The 14691-nt window shown below is 40.0% G+C and overlaps 1 protein-coding gene across 1 annotated transcript in view; it reads right to left on the bottom strand.

Moving 5' to 3' along the window:
- Positions 1–412: 412 nt before the first annotated feature.
- The window catches only part of UTP4 (UTP4 small subunit processome component), a 32021-nt gene continuing 17742 nt past the window's right edge, over positions 413–14691 (bottom strand). The window contains exons 7-17 of the mRNA XM_003998194.5: positions 14083–14254; positions 13888–13979; positions 12592–12688; positions 11770–11834; positions 10392–10514; positions 9853–10009; positions 7731–7837; positions 6613–6708; positions 3334–3519; positions 1746–1856; positions 413–614 (exon numbers count right to left, since the gene is read on the bottom strand). Coding sequence (XP_003998243.1) covers positions 498–614; positions 1746–1856; positions 3334–3519; positions 6613–6708; positions 7731–7837; positions 9853–10009; positions 10392–10514; positions 11770–11834; positions 12592–12688; positions 13888–13979; positions 14083–14254 — 1323 coding nt within the window. The 3' untranslated portion in view covers positions 413–497. The remainder of the gene's footprint in view (positions 615–1745; positions 1857–3333; positions 3520–6612; positions 6709–7730; positions 7838–9852; positions 10010–10391; positions 10515–11769; positions 11835–12591; positions 12689–13887; positions 13980–14082; positions 14255–14691) is intronic.

The following is a 14691-nucleotide window of genomic DNA, read 5'->3' as shown; positions in this document are numbered from 1 at the left end:
GAGATGGGGCATTGCGTTAAAATTCTTCCTTGAAACATAAGGCTGATTATTACTATAAGGCTGATTATCACTATCGGTAGTTAAGCTATCTTGAGCAAACACGCATAGCTCCCCTGCCCTCTAGGGCAATGCTGGGCAGGTCCCCACACCTCTGCATTGGCTGCAGGCAGGAGGCTGGCAGACAGTGAAGGTCATCAGCCCTCTGAAGCAAGCCTCAGGCAGGCGTTAGGGAAGAGAAGATAAGAACCATCTTTTTTCCCTGAGATTGTGGTCTAAAGAACAAACAGGACGAAGTTGTAGCTGCTTAGAACATTATCCCAACTACAAAAGCTTGGAATTCCCATTCACTTGAGTCAATGAAGGGAAATTACTGTCCATTATTTTGGAAGATAACATTCATAATGACTAGTCCTAAAGAATAACTTTGCTTTATTATCATGATTTGTGAAAACAAACAGGGCAGACAGTTCAAGGAAGGGCACAGACCGTGCCCTATTTTAGGTCCCAAATTTCTTCTTTTTGATGGGTGGTGGGAGCTGAGCGATGATGTCATCCAGAGGCCGTTCTACTGCCACCAGTGTTCTTTCATCCAAAAGATCCATGAAGAGCAGAGGCTGTAGAGAGATGACAATGACTCTACCAGGAGTTAGGCACCAGGGCTAGTCCTGAACAAACTAACTAGAGGTAAAAGGTCAGCCTTGTTCAAGGCTGGAGTAATTGAAATCTCTGACAATCCTTCCTGCCTTAGGACTCAAAGTAGTTGGTGAAGTTGGGAACTTTATTTTTTATTTTTTAAAAGTAATCTCTATACCCAATGTGGGGTTCCAACTCACGACCTCAAGATCAAGAGTCATATGCTCTTCTGACTGAGCCAGCTAGGCACACCAAGGTTGGGAACTTTTAACTGAGTTTGTTAATAATAAAAGACTTTAACAAGATTTTTCATGTTTTTCTATACAGAACATCTGTTCCATAATTTCTTAGGAATCGATGTTAAGCGACAGCTTTGGAGCCTAGATTCTTGGCAAACAGCAAGTTACAAATGCATCAAGAAACTAATCATACTTAAATAATTTACAGATGTCCCTCTTAAAAAAAAATTCCTACAGACCCTTGAGAAAATGTTCCAGGACACCCAAGGAACTCTAATCTGAGAAGCATGAAAATGGAACTTTGGAGTTGGCACAAATAGTTGTAGTATCATAAGTTCAATGAATATTGTTTCATATACAGTGAAAAGCTTAGCCCAGAAAGTAAAAGTCACAATGACTAAATTCAATGACTTCCACTTGCCTGAAATTTATCTTGTGGATCATTCTCCAATTAGAAGTCACATTAGAAGAGGAAGAAAAAGAAGGCGGGGGGGGGGGGGGGGGGGGGGGGGGGGAGGAGGAGCGGGGAGGGAGTGGGACAGGGAGAAGGAAACTGAGAAGAAGGAGAAGGAGTAGTAGTAACAACCTTTCAAGGCCAGCTTTAACACAAAAACACCACCTAAGATTCAACATAATTTCTCACCACCTACGTATTTCATTTTGGGGAAGTATGATGTGCACGCCTCTAATCACCTCAAAGATAATGAAATACAAACGTAAGGAACAGACACCCTCAGAAAGGTACCTGTCTCCCCAAATCAGGTACTCTGCATATAAAATGAAGGTGCTCTTGTCTGCTTAATGTGGAGCTTATTACATTTTGATAATATCACAAGGAACCAACCGTCTACAATATAATGCAAGATGTTTTACCTTATATATCTTAGAAATTTTAAAGGCATGGGCGGTACGCCTCCTGATGACATCTGATTCGTTCGTGGGAGGAAGAGGATTGTACAGTAAGGTTTTGTCATTTGGAAGAGGCTAAAAAGACAAAGACATACTGTTTAAATCGTCATTTTATTGGGCTTCTACAGAACAAAGGACTATAGTGACTTTTCAGGAAAACACCACCTTCCAACCTTTATATTAGACATTTTCTACCTCCCTGGCTCTCCTTACTTCAGTAAGAAAGCTGTAGCCACTCTTCCAGGTATACTGTAGAGGGTGGGAGTATGAAGCAAAGAGCATGGTATTCTATACCAGCAAGATCAAAGGGCCCAGCTGGGGATTCTGGCCAGTCTTGTCAGTAACACTTTGTGAGACAGGAACAAACTGGCATGTACAGGAGCTCAGCCCATACAGGCTCTGCTTTCTAGACTCTTCCCCCAACCAGATCATGGACAGGCCAAGTGACTAAAGTTCTCCCCAGGCCAAAACTGAAACACAAACCACCCACCCCTGATGTCACTGACACCTCAAGAGATGGCGTCTGGCCAAGCAAGTGATATTTCATCTCTGACTTCCTTGGGAAATAGCTCTGCCCAGCATGAGGAAGTGATGGACTTATCACCAATGCTTGACAAAAAATATGGACAGCCCTGGGCTGAGTTACAAAGAGGCAAGTGAGTGGGAGAGGCCCTTCCTGTATCACTCATCCTGCAGAAGGCACTTGTCAGCCAGCTCTGTTTCCCACGCCCAGAGGATACAGGGTCCATGAAATGAGTTCCAGTGACACATCATGCACATCTCCTTTAGAGCCATCTGTTGCTTTCCCCATGGTTCTTTCCACCCCCACCTTTACAGATACACCAAAACACTGTGCGTTAGGTGTAACCTAGGCCCAAAGTGCATTACAGGCATGGCCACAGCTCATAGGGCTCCTAGGAATAAAGTATCTGCCCAGAGAAGATATTTAAATTTGGGGTGAATCAAAATAGCAGCTGGCAGAGGGTGGAATCTAGAACTGAAAAAAATGCTCACATCCCACCTGCATCCTAGCCATAAAGAACAGAATTTTCCTGGATAGACTTTTTTCAAGACATTAAGACCAACTCTTCAAGCTTACAGTGTTTCAGCACATTCAGGCAAGGGGCAAAAGTGGTCAAGACCTCAGCCTGTGTCTCCTTTAATAAAACTGTGCTATTTATTCACTCACCCCAGGGTGCAAAGGTGTAAGTGATTCAGCCAAATCAATGGTATTCCCCATGACAGTTACCTTCTGAACACTGACCTAATCACTTTCCTCCTTAGGTTTGTATGTTCATACACAAAGCAGAGAAATGGTCAAAATCAGCAAAAACCAGTGCACAAAGGCCTCCTTCTACCCTGGGAGCCTCACAGGCCTGAGAATGAAAATAAAGAACTCTGCAAAACAAAAGTTCCTCTCATCCAAAGAATATGTCAAGACATTTTATTGATTCTTCCTTCTCTTAACTCATACTTGTTGCTTTTAGAACTTGAAAATTCCTAGGTACAGATGAATCAGTGTGAGCACAGGTAGTAGTAGTGGAGAACTCACCAATGACTTGTCTATGATGCAGAACATATAGGCATCATGGAGAAGGATGTGCATTGGTCTCTTGGGATGAAAACTGATGTGTGTGATGGGAGTGTCCCTTTGGAGCCAAAGGTAATGAAACCCTTGCTTCTGGATGGTCCGGCTCCACTCTGTATACTGTTTGTCTGGGATGCTGTACTCAAATACCTGAGAAAGGATACGATACAGGAGAAATGCAGACTAGTACCCAGAAAACCTGGAAGGGTATCTCTCATTCCTAATCAGAAAATATCTATACAAAACCTGACTATATCATGCTCAGCTTTATGCTTTCTACTGTTTTTAAGTAAAACATTTTTAAGGTAAACTATGGCACAGTAAACAAAATAGCACAGAAAGGTTTACAGTGAAAAGTCAGCCTGTCATCTTGACATCTCCCATCTCCCAAGTCTGTTTTGTTCTTTTTAAAGTTTATTTATTTTGGGAGAGAAAGAGAGCAAACAGGGGAGGTGCAGAGAGAGAGAATCCCAAGCAGGATCTGCACTGACAGTGCAGAGTGGGGCTCAAACTCTCAAACCAAGAGATCATGACCTGAGCTGAAATCGAGAGTCCAATGATTTACAGACTGAGCCACCCAGGTGCCCCCAAAGCAGCCTATTTCTGTTTAAAAAATTTTTTAATTTACATCCTAGTTAGCATATAGTGCAACAATGATTTCAGGAGTAGATTTCTTAATGCCCCTTACCCATTTAGCCCATCCCCCCTCCCACAACCCCTCTAGCAACCCTGTTTGTTCTCCGTATTTAAGAGTCTCTTATGTTTTGGTCCCCTGCCCTGTTTTGATATTATTTTTGCCCCTTCCCTTATGTTCATCTGTTTTGTATCTTAAAGTCCTCATATGAGTGAAGTCGTATGATATTTGTCTTTCTCTAATTTCACTTAGCATAATACCCTCTAGTTCCATCCATGTAGTTGCAAATGGAAAGATTTCATTCTTTTTGATTGCCGAGTAATGCTCCATTGTGTATATATACCACACCTTCTTTATCCATTCATCCATCGATGGGCATTTGGGCTCTTTCCATACTTTGGCTATTGTCAATAGTGCTGCTGTAAACATTGGGGTGCATGTGCCCCTTCGAAACAGCACACCTGTATCCCTTGGATAAATACTTAGTAGTGCAACTGCTGGGTTGTAGAGTAGTTCTATTTTTAATTTTTTGAGGAAACTCCATACTGTTTTCTAGAGTGGGTGCACTAGTTTGCATTCCCACAAGCAGGGCAAAAGAGATCCTTTCTCTGCTCCTCGCCAACATCTGTGGTTGCCTGAATTGTTAATGTTAGCCATTCTGACAGGTATGAGGTAGTATATCGCACTGAGGTTTTGATCTGTATTTCCCAGATGATGAGTGATGTTGAGCATTTTTCATGTGTCTGTTGGCCATCTGGATGTCTTCTTTGGAGAAGTGTCTGTTCATATCTTTTGCCCATTTCTTCACTGGATTATTTGTTTTTTGGGTGTTGAGTTTGATAGGTTCTTTATAGATCTTGGATACTAACCCTTTATCTGATACGTCATTTGCAAATATCTTCTCCCATTCCATCAGTTGCCTTTTAGTTTTGCTGATTGTTTCCTTCGCTTTGCAGAAGCTTTTTATTTTGATGAGGTCCCAACAGTTCATTTTTGCTTTTGTTTCCCTTGCTTCCGGAGAGCGTTGAGTAAGAAGTTGCTGCAGCCAAGGTCAAAGAGGTTTTTGCCTGCTTTCTCCTCGAGGGTTTTAATAGCAGCCTATTTCTTATTTACATCTTTCCAGAAATTTTATGCATACAATATATGCTATTCTGCATGTTGCATTTTTCATTTAGCATTATACCATGGAGACTGACCCATGTTGATACCAATAACTATATCTATATATCACTCTTGCCTCCTTAAAGAACACATAACAAGCCATTCACTTTTTGGATGTACCATGATTTACTTATCTCATCTGTTTAATGGACACTTATTTCCAGTCTTTCACTACTGTAAACAAGGCTGCAATGATGATCTCTGTATCAATGTCTTTTTGCACAATTCAAGGTTTATATCTACAGGAAGAACTTTTAGAATTAGAACTTGAGAATCAAAGATTACATGGATTTAAAATTTTTTTTACATATCTCACTGTGTCCTCCCAGCACTGTGTACTATCAACTCTACTGATTTTCTGCTAATCTAAAAGATATAAAAAATTTCCCACCAGCTTTAATAACTGAAGCCCCTATGGGACCAAATGCCAGGAAAAGGCATCAGGTGGACTTATGTGCGACAAAGACAAACATGTGGCTTCACTAATCTTTCAGACTCTAGTCAAGGACAAAACCCCACAAAACTGAAATGACAGATTTCATTTTCTGAATAGAACATATACATGTGTGCAATGTGTGAGATCATACTTAATCTTTCCAACAGCTCAGTGAGGAAAGTATTATGCCCATTTTACAGATGAGAATATATAAGTATTGATCACTTCACAATGTGTTCTGTAACTCAAATATTAAAAAAAAATTTTTTTTTAATCTTTATTTATTTTTGACAGAGAGAGAGAGACCGAGAGACAGAGCAAGCACGCGAGCGAAAGAGTACGAGCAGGGGAGGAATATAGAGAGAGGAAGACACAGAATCCAAAGCAGCTCCAGCTCTGAGCTGTCAGCACAGAGCCCAACACGGGGCTCAAACTCACGACCTGCGAGTTCCTGACCTGAGCAGAAGTCAGATGCTCAACTGACTGAGCCACCAAGGCGCCCCCACAATTCGGGTACTTTAAAGATCTTCTTACAACTTGGTATGGAAAAAAGCAGTAGGCTATGCACTCATTTTGGTAAGTCTGTTACAGATAACAGACTTCACTATGGCCTGATTTCGTTATTTCAAAACTGAAGGTGAAATATATGATCTTTTCGTCATTTCAACTCTTAAGACCTTACTATATCCTATACCCAGTCTAACACCTGGGTCTATGTCATCTGTAGTCTATAAACACTCAGTAAAATGAGTACTTAAAAATTGCTCCTCCTTCCTGTACATCTTTACTCTATTATCTCAGTGCTTCATCATTCCATTGTGCCCATCAAGCCAAAGGATATTACTGGCCTATAATGTACCCAGGCTACACACAAAGTTTTACTTCACACAGGAGGAAACTACCTATGTATCATCCAGTACTTTTAATTAAAAGCTCCTCCAAAATTGTCATTATCTTAGCTTCCTAGTTATTATCCAGCAGAAAGGAATTAGAAAGTGCTGGTATCTCTTACCTGCTGATCAGAATGAGCAATGACAAGGTTGTTGGTACTGGGGGCAATAGCCAGAGCAGTCACAGGGAAATTATAGGCAGGTACTGTGCAGTGAAGCTGAGAACAAATGACAGACACAAAAGATAACTCTATATACCTCCTTTCAGGAATGACTTGATGGTCTAGGTCAGTTTTTAAATAGCGTTCCTTAGAACTCAAAAGAGTTCTATGGAAGTTCCCATAAACATCGGGCAGTACCCACAAACAATAAACCTTAATTTTATTTAAAATTAAAAAAAAAAAAACCCACAAATTTAACGCTCACACAACTGACAGCATTTACAGAAAACTTGAGTAAAGCTTTTGCTGCTATCTCTCATCTATATGAATTGTTCATAAACACATCATTGAACAAGGAATCTGTAGCTCTACACTAAATTTAAAAGAAACTAATGCCTTGACACGGACATTTATGCAAGTTGCAAGACACGTGCAACACTACAGTGTCAGGCAAAGCTCAAAGAGCAGTACATGCTTCTGCCACAACGTCATAAAGAGTAAGTTACGCAGTTAATAGACAAACTCACTAAATGTTGCAGTTTGGTATTCTATAAACTTTTGATGCTCATTCCAAGTTTTGGGTAGTTCTTAACTGATTTTTAGGATGAAGATGAAAACTTGTAAGGGATCATTAGTAATTCAATGTGTGAATGACAAGATCATTACTGATTAATGAAAAGTATTTTCCTGTTACTCCTTTGTCAAACTTCTGTTTAATTTAAAAATACCTTGAGATTACAAGGCAAGCTGTTAAAAAAAATTGTTACTATCTGCAACTATTCATCTGGGTAAATCAGAATTTTCCTCACCAGAATATAGAAATAATCTGGATGTGAATTCATCACCCATAAATCCTTAATTTCAAAATTTTGTACAAGTGTGTTTTCACTATTCCAATTGACTGATTTTAATGTTGCAGATTATAGTTTTGGGGCTCCAAACAAATAAAACAGGAAAAATTCTTAGTTTAAAAAAAAAAAAAATGTCCACTAATTTTCCAGGTCATACCAATCTGCTTTGAGTCTTGTAACTGCACGGCTAACTTCCTCTTGTTTCCTACTACTACACCCTATGCTTACCTTTAGATGTTTTATGTTGTACACATGGACTCCAGCACTGGTACCTGATGCAGCTAGCCAATTCCCATCTGGACTGACTGCCAAAAGACACATGGACTCCACTGTCCCTGTGCAGACAGAACAATAGTTAATCTCTAAATTCAGTGTCCACAACCAGCCCTGGCCTGGATATGATGGCAAAAGTCAATTAAGACTTTTATATATTTATTTATTATTATTTTGTATTGTTTTTAAAGAGGGAGAAAATTTTTTTAAGTTTACTTATTCATTTTTGAGAAAGAGCACAAGGGAGAGAGGGGCAGAAAGAGAGGGAGAGAGAGAATCCCAGGCAGGCTCTGCACCGTCTGTGCAGCCTAATGCGGGCCCAACCTCACAAACCATGAGATCATGACCTGAGCCGAAGTCGGTAGCTTAACCGACTGAGCCACCCAGGCGTCCCAAGACTTTTATTTAAATCACAATTGGATAATTTGATAGTTTTGCAAGTAAGGCTTACATGTTAGTCTACTATTTTCATTCAATTAGCCATCCATCATGTAAAGAGGAGCCAGAGATAAACCTGAAGGCATCACTTGCGCAAGTCTGAGACACTGCCTACCAGAGAAATGGAGAATCAAGGCAGCAGCTACCTAAAGTCTGTATTTTAATTGTTTCAAACTCCTTTCCTACCAAATGGTTTTTAATCAAAGCTAAGGACAAACAGCAAGCTCAAAAGGCTGGACGCATGTCTTTAATTTATTGGGTACCTGCTGTATATTTAGCACTAAGGGAGCATGGGCACATATGGGCCATCTTTGTCATCAAGGGATTTTAAACCAATCTGGCAAAATGAAGACTTGTGGGTTAAAAATCAAACAGTGATGTTATATGCCAAAATTTGTGCTGCAAACAACACCCCCAAAGGATGAAAAAGCTTTATAACAAGACATAAACCAGATGCTAAAGGATGGGTGGAAAAGGATGGAGAACATGAGCTAAGTGACAAGGACTGGAATACACAGGTTTGAGGGCTATGAAGAAACCAGCTTGACTATAAGAGGACAAGAGATGGAAGAAGAGGAGCAAATAAAGTAGTACCTATAATGCCGAGCCTAATTTTAAGACATGCTAAATGCCAAATACAGAGTCTAAGTTGTTTTTAATAAAAACATATACAGGCACTCAAAATACACTGTCTCTTATTTATCTGCCTCCTAACTTGTGGATTTCTTTTCCTGTATGCTTCTGGAGCAGCTTATGAATAGTGAAAGTTTAAGTTAAAAGAGTTGATGTTTTAGGCTGATGGAGTCTAAATGACAGTGAAGCTGCTATATCTAGGGCAAGAGGGAAGGGAAAAGGCCCATGGCAAGTACTGGGTACTAAGTTCTCAATCATGAACTCAGCAACAGTTAGCTATACACAGTTACTTAGTCATGCATACTAATGCTCTCAGAGAACAGGGGTGACAGGTAATACAAATGCATGTGTAAGTTCATCTTCATTGAAAACCACCAACCAAAAAAATTAACACGTCCAAAAAATTACCTATATATAAACATCTATCAGAAATACACAAAAATAGCAGCGTCTGAGTGGCTCCATTGATTAAGTGTCTCGACTTCAGCTCAGGTCATGATCTCATGGCTCTTGAGTTCAAGCCCCACATCAAGCTCTCTGCTGACAGCTCAGAGCCTGGAGCCTGCTTCACATTCTATATCTTCCTCTCTCTCTCTGCCCCTCCCCCAATCACACTTTGTTTCTCCTTCAACAATAAATAAACATTTAAAAAATTAAAACAAAAAAAAATACACAAAAATATTAATGGCAGTTCTTTCTGGGTGTCAGTATTAAGATGATTTTAACTTTCTTGCTCTGCTAACAAAACTTGAAGGGTGATGAAATTTCTGGCCCCAAATAAGGACTAAAAAAATCCAGTGAGAAAAGAGTAGGTGTAAGGAACATTTCAGATCTCATCAAGCATTTTCACCAGATATCTCCTCCTACTTTAAATTGCAAACATGTGAGTATTTACAGGGTGGAGAAGAGCATTAGGGAGTCCCAACAATGATTTAGGTTTAAAAGGGAAAAAAAGATACATCAGAGACTGACAACTCTCCCCCTTGGCCAGTTACTAAGTTCCCACCTGACTGAGGCTGGAAAGTATGCAGGTGCTTGAAGCTTCCTTCCAACAGCCGAATGATATGCAGAGACCCTTGATTTGATGCCACAAAGAGCTTTGTTGAATCTTCAGAAAACAAAATCTGAAGGGCAGAGCGAAGGAATGCTGGCATTTTGGAAACCTTGGGTGAACCAGTAGTAAAAACCAGTAAGAGAGAGAAGTGAGACCAAGAATCCATCAAAAATAATCACAGCCTAGCTTAAAAGACATTAATACTCCCTGATCTAAGGAAGCCAACTGATCAAGGAACACTAACATGCCCATTATAACCTTTCCATCCCCCCTTTCATCTCTGCAAAAGCCTATGCTTTATTGCCACTTTCTGGCATTTCCCTATGCCTCCAAAAACATAATCTATTCAAAATGGAAATAAAATACTGTTTTATAAACAGCTGTCTCCAAATAGCTTTTCATGATTCATACTCAGTATGTTCTGCTTCACACAAAAATCACACACTGAAGAAATTTTTTCTTGTTCAACCAGACATTGGGTTATCACTTACCCTTTGGAGGCTTATGTTGTCATGTTCATAATTCAACCGATAAAGAAAAAAACGAGAAGTTGTAGAATAGGCTATCCAACTTCCACACGGGGAGATACAGCTGCAAATAATGTTCTCAGGACCCTGGCAATGTCAGAAATCAGGATGAATATTCATGAAAAACTTCATTATGTCAAGGTTCACTGTGACATGAATCCTCAAGCTGTTGCCACTCTGGCCATAACTACAAATAACTACACATAATCTTGACACACATATGCTATGTGTCACTAGGATTATTTCAGAGGTACAGCACCTGAATGGTGTGGCTTGATTTCCAAAACCAAGAACAGAGGTCTATGAATATGTGAACTTCTCTCAGCCCTTTGTGTACCTTAAAGATGGCTTCATACTAAAACCTAACTAGAAACCTGAGAAGAAAAGCATTTAATACAGTAAGGTTTTGTAGGCCAGGTGACTTGGAAAACTAATTTTCTGAGTTATGTTTGTTTCATTTTGTCTATGATACCTAACAACCTGTAAGAAATAGCAAAAAAAAAAAAAAAAAAAAACTGAAAAACAAAGGAAAAGTTCAGTGTAACATTATATAATTCAAAAAAACTCCCAAAATATCTAATTATATGTATGTATGTATACATACATATACACTGTCACATAGAAAAATACCTGGAAGGAGAAACAGCTAATCAAGTAATTATTCCAGGAGAGTGGACTAGAATTTTAAGAGGCATTCAAGAACATAACTATGAACAGTGTATAAATTCTTCACAGTAAAACTGTATTTGCAAATATCTGTGTAATTAAAATAAGGACATTTAGGGGCACCTGGCTGGCTGAGTTGGAAAAGCATGTGTTTCTTGATCTCAGGGTTATGAGATCAAGCTCCATGTTGAGTATAGAGATTACTAAAAAAAAAAAAAAAATAGAACTTAAAAAAAAAGACATTTAAAAGGAAATTACAAAGCAGTGTGCATGTTATATTCTCATTACTGTAGAAAGGAAGGATATACACCTGCACACATGGGTGGAAATTTTTTCTAGAAGGACATGTAAGAAACTATTGGCAGAGTGGGACCAGGATTTGGGTAAGGAAGAGGCTCATTTCTCATTGTATACTCTTTTACCATTTCAATTTTATAAAAAATACACAAGTTACTTACATAACAACAACAACACACCAATTTTCTGTATTCATTCATCCAATAAATTCTGCATGCCTTACTTATAATCACAGAAAACCCAGTTCTGTTGACAAAGTACTTCATTCAAATAATTGAAGATTTTACAGACTTTTATGATGTCAACTAACCCTCAAAATTCATTATGAGAAAACGGTTCTGGATTTCACAGCCTGGACACACAGATAAAACTTCCTTACCTTTGTCTTGAGGTGCAGCAAATGATCTGCATCTTTAGAAAGTGGAAGGGTATCCCCATTCTTTCCTGGAACAAGAAATTTCCCTGAGTTTTTCCTCTCAAAGAAACGTTATTTGTACATTTTTCTTCTAAAAAGTCATTTCTGGGTAGAACGAAATCTCTACCACTGGAAATAAAAAAAATGTCTGACACAGTAAACCCCGTTTTCTGGGTTTATATAAAGAGGAAAGCAGTGAGTACTTTGTTAGCTTCTATTTAGGTGCCTCAGATGTGGCCCAAGGTATATCACTAATTCTCTGAAGCTTTAACACACAGCCAGGCAGTGAGGTGGGTGGGAGTGGGGTTTGTGAGACCTCGACTTCAGCTTCATTTGCTCATTTTGGAACCTAAAGCAAAACCCTCCTATCTACTATAAAACAACAGAACCCAAACGTTTTCTCAACTGGTCATACAAAAAGCCACTAGACTATCACCCCAGTAAGAACCACGTGACCTCCTCCTTCTCAATGCAGGGCTGTCGCCACCCAATATTAAATCTTGTCATTTTCAGCAGCTTGTTTTGCTCCCAGGGCAACCCTCACCTCCACTATGCCCTGCAGGGCACCTTACAGAATCATAAACTTTTAGCATATGACCCAGTAACCTGCTAACAATTCTAACACTCTGAAGAACTCCTTTGGTCTTTCCCGTGGCTGGGAAAACCAGAAGTTGCCAAAGACAGAAAAATACTTCCATTTTTCCACAAGCACAATTTCAACTGCAATTCTAATCCCTCGCTTCTCTCTCCAGTCCTCTTAGTGGAAAAGACTTTCTCTCACTGTACCTGTTGCAACTGTAGATCCCAGTCGCCACAGTTCCAAGTGATGAGCAAACTGGAAAAGGAGAAGGTGCCTCTTTTTTGAACAGGAAATGAGACGTCGCTGTATCCAAGAATTGAAAAGTGATAAATAAGCAGGGTTATTTATCGCCTCAGTACTAGATACAGCAGCAACATCCTAGCACGTTTTTTACTGATGAAATCCATTTACTTCATAAAAATATCCTAAGTACTACCATATGTCAGTACTGTCCTAGGATCTAAGAGCATAATGATAAATAAAAATATAGCTACTGCCCTCGAGCTTGTAGTCTAAAAGGATTGACAAAGAATTAAACAGGCAGTTGCACCAAGTGTGTTAAGAATTTTAATAGGACTAAGCACAGCATGTAGTGAAAAAAAGTAGAAAGGATATCCAATGTAGCCTCATAAAGCCAGGAGCCCTGATGAGGCTCATTAGTAAAGACAAATCAGGCAAAAAAAGGTAGGGCAGGACGTTCCAAGAGGAATGGCATATGAAATAGCTCAAAGGTAAGAGAGCATTACAGAGAATAAAAACAGTCTTTCAGCACACTAAACTAGGTGGGGGTAGGGATGAGGTGAAGCATGTGTTGGACAAGAGAGGGGAGAGAAGATGCTGAAGGACGGGCCAGATCAAGACAGGTTGCAGAGGCCATGCTAAGGAATTAGGTTATCCTGAAGGACCAACCAAAAGCTTTTAAGCATGGAATGATGAGCAAAGTTGTTTTTTGAATGGATCAATGGAGAACAGGCTGAAACGGAGCAAATATAATAAAATGAGATCATTAACAGGTGAATGCAGTTGAGAAAAGACACTGATTCAAACTAGGATAATGGCAGTGTAAAGAGAAATGACTAGATTCACAAGACAATGAGGAGGTAGACTCAGTAACGTTTACTGGTTGAATGGAACGTAGAAGCAGGTAGCGGGGAGAAGGGTTTCTAGCTTGGGAAGATGTCCTTTTACCTAGAAAGGAACACTGGAAGCCTGGATTTTCGTGCTCCCACCCAGAATAATAGAGTCCAGCCTTAAAAACAAAAAAACAAACTTCCCTAAACCACAACTATCCAGAAGAGGGAATGATTTCCCCAGAAAGTGAACTAGGAGTGTTGCTGTACATCTCTTGCCCCTGTAAATGTTTTTACAGGACGCTTACCTCACAAACAGAAGAACGAAGAAGGTAGGTAACTATACAAGTCCTATAGATTTGCCCAGAAAGCGTGAGCTGTACTCAGTCTTATAGGACAGAGGGACGGTGGGGGCCAGGGGACAATACTTACATGGGGAAAAGTGATTTTTCGGAGAGCAGCATCGTAATTCTTAACCTCCACCTTCTCCATGAGAGGACGAATGACTAAGTGGGTGTCAGTGCCTGCAGTGGGAGGGGAGAGGGAAGGCAGCAGAGTTGGAAAAAGCCCCACGTGAAAGTAACCAGAGCCAGGTAAAGCGGCAGCCTGGCAGCGAGTGCAACCCACCTCCAGATATCAGTGCCGTCGGGCTGTGGGCCACGGCTCGGACATCATGTGTGTGATGCTGGAATGGCTTTGTCCGCACCCACTGCTTCTCACTGCTGTTGGAAGTCACAGAGACCAGCTGAAAATGGAATACTGTCCCCTCGGCTGTGCCCACCACGAAACTGTCTTCTTGCTGAGAAATTAAATCATTAGGGAGGTACATTTGAGCAAAACAGGGCCCAGTTTGAAAAATATTCCCTGAGGTTTTCTGTCTGCACAGCTTAAGGGAAAACCTATGCCCAAAACTGTAAGGTAGGTTAGGGGGTCTTTTTCCTCCAGAAGCTGACAATTCCACTAGAGGAGCAAGCTCACACACAGGTAATAATGTGCCCTCTACTGACAAAATTAACAATGTGTACCTCAAACGATTACAGTGCTTTCAAACATACAAACTAGACCCCACTAGAAAAACAACAAGAAAGATCACCTAGGAGTAAATTTAATATAATAAAAACGTATCATCAAAAGACTTGGAAACAAGGACTCAGATACGTGTACGCCAATATTCATAGCAGCATTATTCACAAAAACCAAAACATGAAAATCCAAATGCACATCAACAGATGAACA

Source organism: Felis catus, chromosome E2 (assembly GCF_018350175.1).
Source record: "Felis catus isolate Fca126 chromosome E2, F.catus_Fca126_mat1.0, whole genome shotgun sequence".
NCBI classification, from domain to species: Eukaryota; Metazoa; Chordata; class Mammalia; order Carnivora; family Felidae; genus Felis; species Felis catus.
Note: the sequence above shows the minus strand (reverse complement) of the source record. Positions and strands in the feature narration are given on the sequence as shown.